Source organism: Crocodylus siamensis, chromosome 14, assembly GCF_052110815.1.
Source record: "Crocodylus siamensis isolate JL-2025a chromosome 14, ASM5211081v1, whole genome shotgun sequence".
Taxonomy (NCBI): domain Eukaryota; kingdom Metazoa; phylum Chordata; order Crocodylia; family Crocodylidae; genus Crocodylus; species Crocodylus siamensis.
In genome coordinates, this window is record NC_143408.1 from 28,367,373 (window position 1) to 28,382,035 (window position 14,663).

General features: G+C 58.1%; 2 protein-coding genes across 10 annotated transcripts in view; one reads left to right on the forward strand and one right to left on the reverse strand.

Moving 5' to 3' along the window:
* The window catches only part of CD3E (CD3 epsilon subunit of T-cell receptor complex), a 24,640-nt gene extending 18,113 nt beyond the window's left edge, over positions 1–6,527 (forward strand). For all 8 annotated transcript variants that reach the window (XM_090026875.1, XM_090026879.1, XM_090026880.1 and 5 more), the window contains 5 exons: positions 41–160; positions 2,805–3,023; positions 3,968–4,126; positions 4,702–4,748; positions 4,967–6,527. In XM_090026875.1, the coding sequence (XP_089883001.1) occupies positions 88–160; positions 2,805–3,023; positions 3,968–4,126; positions 4,702–4,748; positions 4,967–5,023 (555 nt within the window). In that variant the 5' untranslated portion in view covers positions 41–87 and the 3' untranslated portion in view covers positions 5,024–6,527. The remainder of the gene's footprint in view (positions 1–40; positions 161–2,804; positions 3,024–3,967; positions 4,127–4,701; positions 4,749–4,966) is intronic.
* A 3,255-nt stretch (positions 6,528–9,782) lies between these two features.
* On the reverse strand, positions 9,783–14,662 carry CD3D (CD3 delta subunit of T-cell receptor complex). 2 transcript variants are annotated; one of them, XM_090026905.1, is made up of 6 exons: positions 14,465–14,662; positions 13,660–13,692; positions 12,059–12,233; positions 11,198–11,329; positions 10,660–10,703; positions 9,783–10,069 (listed from the first exon to the last, which is right to left on the reverse strand). In XM_090026905.1, exons 1-6 carry the CDS (start codon positions 14,520–14,522, stop codon positions 10,059–10,061), a joined length of 453 nt encoding a protein of 150 aa, XP_089883031.1. In that variant the 5' UTR covers positions 14,523–14,662; the 3' UTR covers positions 9,783–10,058. The 2 variants fall into 2 exon arrangements, with proteins under 2 accessions (XP_089883031.1, XP_089883029.1); XM_090026903.1 differs by having other exon boundaries at positions 12,033–12,233.
* Between the last annotated feature and the right edge of the window lies 1 nt (position 14,663).

Consider the following 14,663-nt stretch of genomic DNA (forward strand, 5'->3'; position numbering starts at 1 on the left):
TGGACCCGTTTCTTATAAACGACGCCCTTTCTTTCTTCAGAACGGAACCCGGCAATGCCAGTCTGACTGGACGGGACAGGCGAGAGCATGGGGAGAACAGGGAACGCACGGATGAAGTTGGGGCTTTTCCTGCTTGCGCTGGAGGTCTTGCTCTGTGTGGGTGAGTACTACTGGCAGAGTGCGAGGGTGATCCTCACGAGCTCAGCCAAAGGGAGTCCATGCGTGTGCAGTGCAGGCAGGGCAGGTCCCCACAGGTCTCCTGACAGATGTGTACGATGGCTTATGGTAGAAAAAGGTTGCTTCTGGCTCGGGCAAGATGGGGCAGTCAGTTAGTTGAAAACGAAGGATCAGCAGCGACTTACTTCAGTCTTTAATATAAATAACATCACTGGTTGAGAAGATTGTTTCTGCTCGTTCAAAATTCACTGGAGTCTTCGGCAAGAGTCCGCAGAGGTGGGAAAAGGTACGGGCGAGGCAGCACGGGGCAGTAGCCCAGTTCAGGGGAGCTAGGACTCCTGCCTCCTGTTCTTGGCTCTGTCATTAAACCCCTGCGTGCTCTTGGGCAAGTCACTCTTCCTCTGTAGCTCAGATTCACCATGGGAAGACAGGAAGAGTGGCTTCTCTTTAATGTTGAGATGAGCAGCTGGTGTTTGTAAAGCACAAAGGGAAAGAGTCAGAGGAAAGGCAGAGCAGGTGTAGATACTACTGCTAAATCAGTTATGGAAATGCATTCTGCAGCCACCCTACCCAGACATGGGAGCCACCTCTCGCTCTCCTTTCAGAGCATTGAAGGAAATTGGGCTTCACTAGGCTGCAACTGATTTTTGCTAGAGCACCTGCATGTATTTTATTTCTCTAAAAATAATTCCTCTGAAGAAAATAAACCAGCTGATCACCTTCTCCTCTAGCCCCTGGGGTTTCTTGTCTGTGGCCTCCAAGAGAGTGGCTCCCTCAGTAAATTGAATCCTGCCTGGGAAGAGACACAGAAAGAACTGAACACTTAAACAGGCCACTTTTGCATTTATGTTTGCCCCTTTCTGTTGGCCGGCATCCCTCTAACAAACTGGCAAGCTCAGGCGAGCCACCCTGGTACTGCAGCTCCAGGGAATTTGACACAGTTGCACATTTCCCAACCTGAATGATGCATAGAAACTATTTTGCAGAGTTCAACTATGTTATTTTTAACACTATGGCTCTGGACCTGCAGAGAACAAACCCCTCCCAACAGGGTGACACCGCTGGTTCTCCACAATTGGTCCCTGCTCAGCACAGCGCAGCAAGCATGTTGGTGCATTTACACTTGCCAAAGCATTTCTATGTAAAGTGGACTCAGAATGCCGCCATTTCGCTTCTCCGGTTTGCATTGGTCATCGTGCTGTGAAAATGGCACCCAAAGAGAAACACAAGTTCAGTTCCAAATACCGTTGTCTGTCTAATGTCTTATCTTGTTAGGGATTTTGGATGCATCCAACAACAGCAGTAGAGTACAAATATGTTGACTGCAAATGTCTTCTTAGTCAAGACCAGATCCAAGGAGAAGCATTTCAACAGAATGATTATTTAAAGGACTGGAAATAGTCTGCATCAGTTAACTGTTACTGTTTCCACTAACTTGAAAAATCAGCTAAAATCAGTTGCCAGTAGTAATTTCTAGTGGCATCTACTTAGGATTGGTACCTTGCAGGCATCAGACCGGTGCATAGAGGAGTAAAAAGTTCCATGGTGGGATTTTGACGCTGATTTGTGGGAGAAGGCGATCAGGGTAGAACCCGAGTGACAATATGGGAAAGAGAAGGCTGAGAGTAACCAGCAGTTTTATTATAAAATCTGAGATTGGAGGGCAGCACAGATAACTTCAGTAGGATGGTTTGAGCCACTGCCCCACCTTCAGAATGGCTCCTCTGGCACCAAGATGTGTTTCTTGCTTCTGCCACCTTTTCTGGCCTCCACTGCCATCCTGTTTGCAAGGCTGGGCGGGGGAATAGTATGTGTTTACAGCACCAGGGTTACATACATATGTGGCAGACACCTGAGCAGGTACTAGGTTATTCCTGTGGGTTCCTGTTGTGCATTTTGTCCCTGGAAGCAGGTTGCTAAACACAACAGAAAGGACATTTTGAGCAAAGGAGCCCTGCACAGACTCCCTGCGTATAGGCAGGATCTCCAGGGTGCAGCACATAGATTTACTAATGGTTTTGTTGTGTTCTTTTACAGCTGGCACCACAGCACAGGACCATAAGCTGATTTTACCAGCAATGCTTTTAACTATTCAGTCCTAGAGTAACATTGTAAAACTAAGATTGACCCTGCTGTTTCTAGCTGCTTGGCGAGAGGGAGCCGGGAAGCGGGAGGCTGGGCCTGACCTAGAACCCTTAGAAGCAATGTGCATCTGCTTATCAGGTGCTGAACAGCCTTGTGTGTGCGTGTGTCCACAGAGGACGCATCACGGAGAACATCTCACAGTTTAAAACTCCAAATCCACAAGAGGTACTTCTCACTGAGCTTGGGGCCAGTGGAAGTGCCATTGTTAATAGCAGCTGCTATTTAAAATTAATACTGTGGTAGCATCCAAGGCCACACTCAAGTAACCACTGGGCTACCTCAGCATATATATGCAAAAGGAAGCAGTCCCTGCCCAAATAGCTCACATCTGAAGTGTGTCACTGAGGCCAGCGGCTATGCAGTTGATGCCTTGTTTTCCCTCCGTTCCTGGTGCAGTTATCCATAGGATCAACAGTTGCATGCTCACATTCTTCCTCCAAACCAGAAAGCCTCTCTGCTAATGTTGTTCTTGCTTCCCACAGAAGCAGAGATCGACGTGGTGATCTCTCACACCACAGTGACTCTCATCTGCAACAGTGAAGCTTCTACATTTCTGTGGAAGAAGGATGGCAAAAAAGTACCAGGCTCTGATGACACACAAAATCAGTTGGAGATAGCAAACTACCAGGGCAGTAAAGATGATGGCACGTACACCTGTGAATCGAGCATGGACAAATCACCGCTATACCTGAAAGCCAAGGGTGAGTGAAGGGGAATGCCCCTCCCACAGGCAGCGGGCACCGGGGCCTCTGGGAGCCTTTCCCTGGGCTCAGCCGTGGGGATTTCCTGCCTAGCCCGAGGAGCTGGGCCCGACTTGAGGGGCGCAGGGCTGACTCCAGCACAGGCCCCGAGGTCGCGCTGCCGGGCGTGGACGTGAGGGATCCCCAGGCTCCTGGTTGGAAGAGGGGCTGTTTGCTCCAGTGCTCCCAGCTCAGCTTCTCCACCCTGCTCTGCCACATAGCTTGCTTTACCCTACCTGCGTCCTCACGCCAGCGTTGAGAGCACTGTCCCACACCGAGGTGAGGCATTCCCTCAGCTTCAGAGGGCAGGGAGCATTCGGGATTTTAGTGAAAGATGCTGGCCCTGGAGGCCTGCGGAGCATGCAGCCCGGCCGCTGTGGTCCCACTTGGAAACTGGCCCTGTTCTCCTGTCTCACAAAGCAGCTTGCAATGCCAAAGCAAGGCAGGCTGCCTGGCAGCTGCTCTGCCTGACTGTCCCTGGGATCCCTGCCTTCTCCCTGGGGTGAACAGAAACGGCTGAGAACCTGGGGAGAAAACGGAAGAGGTGTCAGGGAGGGCTTGCATCCTGGTGCAAGGACTCTGCAGAGATCAGGAGACTGTTCAGTCCTGGCCCCCTCAGCTCCCTCACCCCGTTGGTGCTGTCCGCGCTGAGGCATGGGGAGGGTAGAACAGTCTCTGGCTTCCCCCAGCTTCTTGGCCTGCCCTCCCCCCTCATCCCCTCATGAAGGGGGGATTAATGTGAAGCAGGCGAGCGAGGTCTGCACAGCGTGGGCAGGAGCACGTGGCTCCTGTCTCTGGGCTGAGACTCACGGCTGTCTCCTGCCTCCCCGCCCACCACTGTTCTCCCTCGGCTCTGAGGGCAGCTTGCCAGTGTCCATGCCCCTGACCCATCCCTTCCCCTGCAGTGTGCGAGAACTGTGAGGAGCTGGACATCCTGCCCGTGGCCTCCATCATCATTGCAGATCTCCTCATCACCCTCGGGGTGCTGATCCTGGTCTACTACTGCGGCAAGAGCCGGAAGGGGAGAGCCGGGGCTGGGGCAGGCGCAGGAGGACGGCCGCGAGGTGAGGGCGGCTTCGGTGGCATCCAGTCCCTCGGAGACCAGGGTAGACAGGCTGAGGAGACTGAGCCCAAAGGCGGTCACAAGGGGATCTCACGGGGCTGGGCCCTGCCCCTGGGGAGGCTGTGCTCTAGCCAGCCTCAGGCTGCTCCTCCTCTGCCTTTGGTGTGGGGAGAGTGCAGCTGCCATTTTGTGTTGACGCCAGCGCTGCCACAGGAAACCATTTCACAGGCTGTCGTGCAGCAGCAGCAAGTCGGGGCTGCGGGGGGAAGGCAGCCACAGCACTAGCTCGGCCTGCGAGCCATGGGGCCACATTGCTGCTGGCTCAGCTAGTACGGGTATTGCCAGGCATGGCCATTCAAAGACCACAACTCAGACCTAAAAATCAGACAGGCTTAAAAGCCGTGAGACTTCTCTAAGAGACAAGCTCAAAGCTCAGGTGGGTGCCCAGAGTCCTTGCTATCCTGCATCCCCATTGTCCTGATAGTGAAGCCCCTGTGGGCTGGGGGGTGAAGTCAACCTTTAAAGCTCTGGGAAAGGGCTGTAGGTCATTCCTGTTCCATGTGTTTTGTGTTTCAGGCCAGAAGATGCAGCGCCCCCCACCCATTCCAAACCCAGACTACGAGGTAACAGCATTTGTCCCTTTTGAAGTGCCCTGCTCACCCTGGGGCAGGGAAGGGGTTACGGGCAGCAGGGCCAGGCATCTTCCCTGCCAGGGGAGGTCAATGCGCTGCCCCAGAGCTGCACAGCCCTGCGTGCAAACTGCATGTCCTCATGGGGGGTCATGGCTTCTGGGCACTTCCATAATGCTCATGATCAACCAACATCTGTTCTGTTTCTGCAGCCCATCAGGAAGGGACAGCGGGAAGTGTATGCCGGCTTGGAGTCCAGGGGTTTCTGAGTCACCCAACAGACGGCAGGCGGGACACAGCGGCAGAGGGGCCCGAAGCTTCTGTCCCATCAGAGAGGAGCTCCTGCTCCCCGCTGAGCCAGGCAGCTGCCCCAGGAGATGCTTCCATGCCCCAGCTGACATGATCCTTCCTGCCACCCCCTGACCTCCCCATACAGAACCAGGCAAGGAAACAGCAGAAAGTCTTTTCCCTGTTACGTGTCAGTGGCCATCGCCTGCTGAGACCCTCACAGAGACCTCTAGCCTGTCCTTTCCAAAGTGTCAGGGAAAACCCATCACGCTTGACTGTATTTATTGCAACTGCGGCCTCCGCTTTCTGCTGTCAGCACCTGGCCCCGCAGGTCTCCTCCTCCTAGCTCCCAGGTGGCCTCTTTCCTGCCTCATGCAGGATGTGAGCGTCCACGTCCTGAGCTCTGGGCTGGGGCCAGTCCGGGCTGAGCGCTATGCTGATTTGCGTGTCAGTGTGGCCAGCTTACTGCCCCTCGTGCCTCCACTTCCCCAACTGCAAGGAGAGGCAGGCACTGCCTGGGGTGCTGTGCATCAGTGTAGGGTGATGCTGGTAAAGTGGAGGGGTGGGCACTTAGCCAGGGTCTCAGCTGCCTTCCCCTTGCTCCTTCATTCCACTGCCTTCACCTTCCCAGACTGCTTCCAGCTTCACAGCATTACTTTCTCTTCTTGTTGCTGTCTGGGAGGGTAACACCTGTCTCCACTAGAAGAGGGGGAGATCACCAGCATGTCCAGGAAGGGCTGGATATAGTTGGCTTGGGCGCTCTGAGCAAAGGGCTCAGCTGGAATCCCTGCAGCAGGGAACTGCTCTCCCAGGCCCCTGCAGCCCTCATTGCAAGGCACATGCCTTTGCTTTCCCTGGCATGTCCCTGTCAGCCCAGAGCAGGGAGCTTACATGGGTGACCAAACCTTAAGCCTTTAGAATTATATTGAGAAGCTCTTGGATACTCTGCTGTGCCCAACAGTGGGCAGGGAGAGTTGGATTCTGCTCCCAAGACCTTCAGTCCCAGCAAGACGAGAAAAAGACCCCAAACCCCTTTTCCCTGATAGAAACTCCTGAGTCCCCAACTGCTGCCGGAACTGCCAGCACTGCCCTCTCCTCCGGAGAAGGCCTAAGATGAATTCCAAAGGCTGTGACAAGTGGCCCAGGCCAAGCAAGGCTGGCAGGAGAATAAGCCCTTTCTGTGGGTGCTAGTGTTCCCCCTGTGTCCTGCCCCAGGTCAGGAAGCTGCAGGAAAAGCGCAGATCCTCGGACCTGGCTCGACCAGTCCCAGGAGGCTGTGCCAGCGATGGGTGGCGAGTAGGTGCCCACTTGCTCACACATCCCTTGATCCATCCTTGGCAGTCCATCCCTAGCAGTCAGGCTGTGCCCAGGTGCCCCTCTCCATTACCTAGAGGGCAGCTTTGCTTGTGCTGATCAACAGCCTTTTCTAACAAGTGTCCTGTAGGTACTTAAATGTGTGTTATGCTGTCCAATAAAAAGGGAGGATTCTCTTGCTGGGTCTGCCTCAGCTGGTGTCCAGTTCATCTAGGCTTGCAATAGTCAGTGCATTCTCCATGCACGTGCTGTACACACCTAGCTGTCCGTGGGCTGGGGCTGCCCCAGCCACAGGGGAGCACCAAGGTGCCCTGACCGCATACAAGGGCCAGGGCTGGTGGGGCTGAGAGGCTGTTAACCCTGCGGGGGTGGGTGCAGCGGCCAATCTGGGATGGCAGAGGTAGCGCTAATGAGCAGGGGAGTGGGATGGGATAGCAGAGCTGTGGGTGGTCAGAACTGGGGCCATCGGGCTGTAGGTGGCCTGGGGAGCAAGGCTGTGGTCATTGTGGTCAGCCCGGGCTGCAGCCCTGCACATTACCCCATGAATTACACAGTGAGTGTGCCGGCGGGCCCCAAAATGTGTCACTCAAATTCTTCCAAGTCTGGCCTAGCACGGGGCTGATCAGACTGTTGCTCAGAGGGGGAAGGGCTCCGCAGGGAGGAAGCAGCAGCAGTCGTGGGGGTGGGCTGTGGCTTAGCTCCGGTGCCTCAGCGCAGCAGTGAGCGGACCTGTGCACTGGGCCCCAGAGGATGTGGTTAGGAGGCAGTACAGCTGGATCGGCCGTGCAAACGCTGCGTGGGGAGGGGAGAGGAAGGGTGCATGCAGCTCGGAGAGCCCCGGGCCAGATGCTCGGCTGCCGGCTCCACAGCCACCTCCCCCAGCAGCGCGCCTTTGCCATGGATGGTGCCGATGGTGCGATTAGCTCCCGCCACTCTGGGCATGGCCAGGCCGGGTCCAGCTCCCAGCTGATCCCAGCCATCTGTGGGCCACAGGCATGAGCTGCTTTGGGCCCATCTGTCGCACCTCCTATGCTCCTTATCTGTGTGATCTCTGTACGCCTATCGACTAAAACAGCTACACCTCCTGCCTGCCCCGGCCCCTAACTCAGCTGTGCTCTGAGCACTGCCATCGAGGCCTTCCAAGGCAGGAGGTGCAGTGAGGAAAAACCCAGCACCGTGCAGTCAGGGGAGTGTGGCCGTCCCTGCCCGAGCCCCAGGTTTGTAAATCTGCTGGGCCAGGTTTTGCTCCTTCTCAGGAATAAGTAGTGGCTGCCAAAAGCAAAGGCTCCGTCCCCAGAGCCCAGAGCCAGACTCCGCTTGAGCACTGTCCTAGAACTCCTTGTCTTGCCGCAGGAATTGCACTTCATTTGTGACTGCTCTGTTTGTCTCCTGCGTGAGCTCCTGTGTGTCCAGTTACCCGTCTGCTACAGGATGCATCCGGGCAGGCGTGGTCCAGGTGCTGTGGCTGCAGGATGGAGGCACATTTCCTCCCTGCTTAAAGGAAACTTCCTGCCCAAACTATTTGGATGGAAAAACTGGTATTTGACTGAACAGAACTTCACTGAAAGCTCCTGGTTTCTGGGGGAAACTGCACAAAAGCCAAGCAGGGTTCTTAGGGCTGTGTGCCAGAGTGGCCTGGCCACAAGCCCACAGCTCACAACGGGGCTTGCACCCTTCGCACTGCCCCCACTGGATGCCTGCTGGGGTTCCCTGTGTCGCTGCCTGTGTGGGCAGGAAAATGCCTCGTCAGGCAGCAATTGCATCCTAGTCCAAGGCAAGACAGCAACAGGGTCAGTTGATGCCCTGAGAAAATAGCTCGTGGCATTGGCTATAGCAAACACGGTCCTGGATGACATGTGCAATGGCACTACGCAGAAGCATCAGATCCCAGGCGTCCGCCCTAGGGACAACCATTGGACATGTCTGGGCTCCAGGGTACGTCCAGGGTGCTTGTCAGAGCTTTGAGACAAGCGTCCCAGGCAAGCGCGTACAGGTGGCTGCTGCAGCCCTGGACATTACCCCATGAATTACGCAGTAAGCGTGCTGGCGGGCCCCAAAATGTGTCACTCAAATTCTGAGAAAAAACAGAGAAAAAACATGCACTGCAGGTGTCAGCAGCTGCCCAGGCACAGACCTGCTTCCCACGGGTGCTGACTGCCTGCTGCTCCCTGCCAGCATCTGCCTCCCCTCCCGGCTCCGTTCCTGCTCACGGAGGACAGCACCCGGGGGTGGGGGAGTTCCTAGTTGCCTCTGCACGGCCAGCAAGCGGAGCCGAGAAGCAGGAGGGGAAAAGCCTGTGGGTCGGTGCAACCACGTTCCACTGCATCAGCGTGTTTGCGAGCTGGGGCGCTGCCTCCTCCAGCTAGGCCGGAAACTCTGCTCTGACATTTAGGCCTTGGCCACGAGCTGCAGCACAAGGCTCCTGCCGGTTGCTTGAGGGCCAGAGAGCATTTGTCTCCATCTCACAGCCCCGGGGAAGGGGAGAAAGATGTTTTGCACCCCTTTGCCTTTCCTGAGGGGCGTGCGTGCAGCGTACCCAGCTCCTCTGGGCTAGGGGGCCTGTCTGTGCCGGCTGGGGGCTACGGAAGCACAGGAGCAGGGACCCTGCTGCTTGTTACCAGGCCCCACAGCAGCTCCCGATCTCCGGGCCGTGGACCTGGGGCAGCCCAGCAGAATCCTCTGAACACCCATCAGCCTGGGTGAATGCTGCAGCAGACCAGCACCTAAGGAGTTAAACGAGTGCTCCCAGCAGCCAGGGGCCTCCTTGCAGCTGCTCCGGGGCTGCAGGCAAGGGACGGCCAGGGAGCAGCAGGCAAGGCCAGGATGGCTCTGGGTGGGGCATCGCTCTGCACCTGGCCTGAGCTCTCAGCCCCCCAACTGCTGCTCCTGTTGCCTCCGTGATCACGGCGACTGTTATCTGACTGCAGGGGAGCAGCGAGCCTGCATCAGATAGGTCTCCGGCCCTGGCTGCCAGCTGCAGACGGCTCGCTGTGGCAATGTTCGGGGGCTCTTGGCCAGGCCACGGCCTTTCCATGCAGGGACCTGAGGCATGGGGAGAGGGTTGCCTGCCAAGGCCACTCAGCACTCAGGGCTGAGATCCAGGTGCCCTGGCTCCTGATACCCACTGCCCCCTCCTGCCGCCCGAACCTGCTGGCAGTGAGATTGGCCTGCTGTGTCCTGCTCTGCAGCTGCAAGGCTGGATGCAACCCCTGGGCAGCGTGCAGAACAACTGCGACCAATGTGGCAGCGCAGCCGCCCTCCTGAGCCAGGCGGGAACCCCCAGTCAACCTCATGCTGCCTTTAAATCACTGAGGGCTGCGGCTGGCCCCATGGCACCAGGCAGAGCATGAGACCCCGTCCCTGCAGGCACTAGGCTGCCTGGTGATGGATCGGGACCCCACGCAGAAGCCACCCGTTCTCAGCAGCCAAAGCAAAGCTTCTTTATTGATGAACTGGGTTGCGACAGGACAGGCAGCGCTACAAGCGTCTCCTGCTAGTAGAGACCTCTTCTTTATGAGCCGGGCTGACGTGGAGCCTGTGGCTGTGGACATCGGCTACAGGAAGGCTTTGTGGGCTGGGCTGAGGGCAGTGAGACGCTGCTGTGGCTCTGCCCTATGCGGAGGAGTCAATCGGCCCCAGTACGCGACTGCTCACTTGCGGGTCCTGGTGACGCCAAGGCGGCTGTAGTGGCCGTCGTCCCGCTCACCCAGGGGCTGGGAGGAAAGGCAGAGGTCAGGGCTCAGCTCCTGGGCAGCTACAGTGCCCCTGGACGGGCATCTGGGCCTGTGCCCCCTGCACAGCGCACCCTGGCCTGGCTTTGGGGGCAGGCCTGAGACATCACAGCCTGGGCCAGTTCTCTAAGGCAGATGGAGCTGTGAGGCTCTGCCTGCTACAGCCCCTCTGGCTGGCAGGGCTATGGAGCAGAGCTGGCTTAGACGGCAGAGGGCATGTCCAAGCAGCAGACACTGCCCTGGCACCCCTGACTCAGGAGGTGGGACAGAGCAGAGCTGGGGCAACCCCACCTGAGGGACAGGGGCAGGGGCAGGCCCAGGCTGCTGTGCTGCCTAGGAGGATTGTTTCCTGGGTGGGGGGGCGGGACTGTGACTCAGTCAGATGCCTCCCACCCCAGGGCCCGGGGCCGCAGCACCCTTGCCCAGTCCAACAGGCATGTTGCCCAGCAAGGCCTGGCCTCTGCCCCGCCATCCCTGCTTGCATGTCCCACTTGCCGTGTGAATGGCAGGGCTGGCCAGGAGCAGGTGCCCCAGCCAACACCCCCAGCCCACCCCCATACACACACACTAACCTGGTAGAGCTGTTCGTTTGCAATCAGGTTCTGTCTGTCTGAGGCTGGAAGAGATCATGTGCGGGTCAAGGGCAGTCCTGGGGAGGCAGCGAACCCAGAGGGGACCCCGGCCCTTGTACTGCCACACCACCCAGACCTGCAACCCACACCCACTTGGAGCTCCCTTCAAGGGGGCGCGATGGGCAGCTGGGGGCCAGGCTGGTGGCCTGGGGCCCTTCTCTGCCCACAGGGCAGCAGAGGGCTCCTGTGGTTCTGGCCAAGTGCAGGCCTGCAGGCAGAGACACGTTCTTGCAGACAACAGCCACAGCCAGGAAAGAGCAAGCAGGCACACACCCCTGCATGCATGTACAGCATGGTGGGCTGAGACTTGGTGGCTGCAGCTTGCCAGCCGCTCTCATTGCACGCAGTCTCCAGGCCTCGGCCCAAAACTGCAGGGGAAGATGGAAAGTCCCCTGGGGGCCCCCAGAACAGGTGTTTTCTGCCCGGTGCCTCGAGCAGCCCAGATACTCCCTGCAACACAAGGCTCCCCGCTCCTCACCTCGAGACAGGTGGCCCCTCTCCTGGCCAGTGATGCAGTACACAGCAATTGCCAGGAAAATGGTGGCGATGATGTCGGCGATCACAATGCCAGAGATGGTGGCTACGTCCAGCTCGATGCAGTTCTGGCACACTACAAAGTAGAGACGTGGCAGCGCTGAAACCAGGGCGCAAGCCTGCTCACCCCAGCCATGCAGTGAGCACAGAGGCCTCACTGCATCCCTGGAGGGTCTCTGGGCTGCCCTGTGAGATGCCTTACCACCAGCATGACAGTGGCATGGCAGGGAGCCCAGAACTGGTGCTGTGGACCAGGTACAGGGCAGGCACTTAAAGGTCATCCCTCTCCAGGAACTAGACACACGCCAGCTCCGTGCATCTGCTCAGAGGCAGCCCAAGTGGGAGCAAGCAGCTGGACAGGGCAGGGAACAGGATCTCCTGCAGGGCAGAGCAGGATCAGGCTGGGAGCAGTCTGGGAGAGGCTGCGGGTTCAGCTGCAGCCTATGCCTCTGAGAGCACGTATGCACACGCCTGCTGCTTGGGGCCTGTTTGGGCCACTGGACAGGGCTGCCGCCAGACCCAGCCTGAAATGCAGAGGTTCCTAGCACCACATCTGTTTGCACAGAGGTGGGTCTAGATCCTGGACGGTGTACCCACAGCCACGGCAGGTTTGTTCCCAGCAGGAAAGGCAGGTTTGGGACAGAGGAATGTGCAAAGCAGCTGCTGCGCCGCTATCCAGAGCTGCTGGGGATCCGGAGACGTGTTGCCTGGGAAAGGCACCACGTGCTCGCATCTCGGCAAAAGGACCCGCAAGGAGGCAGACCGGCTGGTGAACGCACTTCGGACATGCACTTTCATGCCGTACTGTGTGCTATCCTTAGAACACTTGTAGACTCCTCTCGGGTCGTTCACAATCGGGCCCAGGTCAAGTTCCGTCAAATTTTCAGGGACCTCCACGTTGTCTTTCTCCCATGATGAAGGATCCTCTGGGCACTTCAGGACCAAGTGGGCGTTTCTCATGATCACGCTTATGGTCTTGGCTGTGAAACAAAGACAATGGCTGGGAGGTGACAAGCACGCGGCAAGCCCTGTGGGTGACCTGCCACCCACCCTGGTCCAGAACTCCGGGCTCTTCCCCGCCCCCATGAGAAAGGAGACGTTGTCCCTCGAGACAGAGGTGGCTTTCCAGGGGGCACTGAATAATGGCTGTTCTCACTGAGAAATCATCCCTGACAGTACAGGCCATGTGGAAACCACCCTGTTTGAGGGAGGTGAAAAAGCAAACGTAGCATCTAATTGGGATCATATGGTATGGAGTCAACACAAAACCCTACGGACAAACACTTCCACGCGTTATTAGCAATTTGTTGCAATTAATTTACTATTATCACATATTGCATTCAGGATTGACATTATTGAGCAATATGTTCTTGCCAAATGACTAATAATTAACAACTGAAAAGACATGGAGCTGCCTGTGGCAGGAGCTTTGTGTGCTCCACTTTCTGTGCACCAGCATCACTACTTCACACACTCGCCACCATTTTTAATCGAGCGCAGAAAGGATCTGCTGAGCCACAAACAGGCGTTAACAGTAAGCGACACAGTGAGTCAACAGGAACTGCGAAGTCGATGTTCAGCTAAAGTCCCAGTGGCAGCTCAAAGACCTTGCTGCTCTCGGGAACGTCTCCCCCAAGGTGGCTGCTGCGTGGAGTGACACGTCCACGCTCGGAGCGTGTGCGCTGGTGGAAGGCAGCGAGGCTCCGTGTGGGTGCTGTGAGCTCACAGCAGAATCGGACCCTTGGTAGTCAGTCTGTTCTGCGTGAGAGGTGTTAGCATGGCCAGCAGGCAGAGAGGAGTTTGGAGGACAGCGAGGGGTGGTTATGCCTCAGGACAATGGGCAGGAACTTGAACGCCGCCCTTGCCCCCCGCCATAGGATGAGACTTGGGATGGGTGTTTCCCTTTGCCTCTTTACCGGGGCTGGCCAGAGACTGGTACATGCCCCTAGACTAGTCTGGCCAGCTGTCCAGGCAGGTTTCCCTGTTGCACAGGACTGGGAGTGACGCGTCCATGGTCAGGACTCGCAGATGTGCAGGCCCCTCAGATGCTCCCAGGTGCGAGGAATGTGCTGCCCTTCCCCTCCTGCCCCGAGCTGCTGCCAGACTCGCTGTGGCCCTTGCTGGGGCAGCAGCACTCTGAAGGTCAGAGAAGTGACCCCATGGGCCTGGGCCGGCTTCCTGCTGTGGTGTGGTGTGGCCCGCAGCCCTGCAGCACAGCCAGGCACCAGTCTGCGCCCCTGCCCAAGCTTTGCAACCCCTAAAGCAGACCAGGAGCAAAGCATCACCGCTGCCCAGTGATCTGGGACACAGACCCTTCTCTGTCCTGACCCTGAAAGCAAACTGTCTCTTTCATTGAGCCCCAACTACAAAGGGCTTCAGAGCCACTTGCAAGAAGTGGGGTTTTACCTTCTTCACCGTTGGCCTCTTTAACCAGGGCTCCTGGGGGGAAAAGAAGAAACTTATTTTAGAAGCAGCACAAAGGGATGAGGCAGCCACTGCCGGCCTGTGCTGCGCACGAGTTTGGGACTGCCTCGTGCCCGGAGCCACAGGCAGGGACGGACAACACGGCCCAAACGCAGCCCCATTTACACCGGGTGCGGCCAACTAGGGGGCTGCATAAACCCGAGCAGGGCACAGCCCAGAGATCCCGACACCTGCGCGGGATCTGAAGCCTGATGAACCCTCCTGGCAGGGAAGCGGGGCACCTCAGGCAGCACAACCGGGGCTGGGGGAAGGGGCTGAGGAGATGCAGTGCCCTCCACTGCCGGTGCGCATCTCCCATCAACGGAAACTGCTACGGGCACGCGAGAGCGGACAGCACGCTTTCGCTCTCTCGTCTTTTGTCTCCCCTGCTGCAGCAGCGATACGAGAGGGAGCCAGACGGCTCCGTGTCAAACCCTGCGTAGCTCCTACAGCAGTCGTGCTGTAGGTGCGTGCCGGCGGTGCCGCGGGGCGGCCTGCCCCTCGAGCCCCGGGGCGAAGGGCCAGAGGGCAGCGACGGACGAGCCCCACCTCGTCCCAAGCACCCCCTCTCATCCCCCCGGGGCGGAAACGGCCGTTTTGTGGAAACAGGAACGGAGCCGTGCCCCGCGGCCCCGGCAGCGCTCCCGCCTGTCCCGTCTCCTCTCGGGCCTCGACAGCCCGCCGGCCCCGCGGCGCCAGTGCGAAAGGCGCATTCGCCGAGGATTAGTAATTTGGGATGGACTCCTACCCTGGATGATCAACCCAACCACCGCCGCCGCCGCGAAGAGACGCGCCTGGCCGCCCATGGCTCGCGCTGCCTGCCCCGCTGCTTCAGCACAGCACAGCACAGCACAGCCCCGCTCCGTCCCGGCGGGCGGCGGCCTCGCTCCTCGGCTGTGCGGCGCGGCGCGGCGACAGGAAGCCGAACCCCCCCGCCGGGCCGGGCC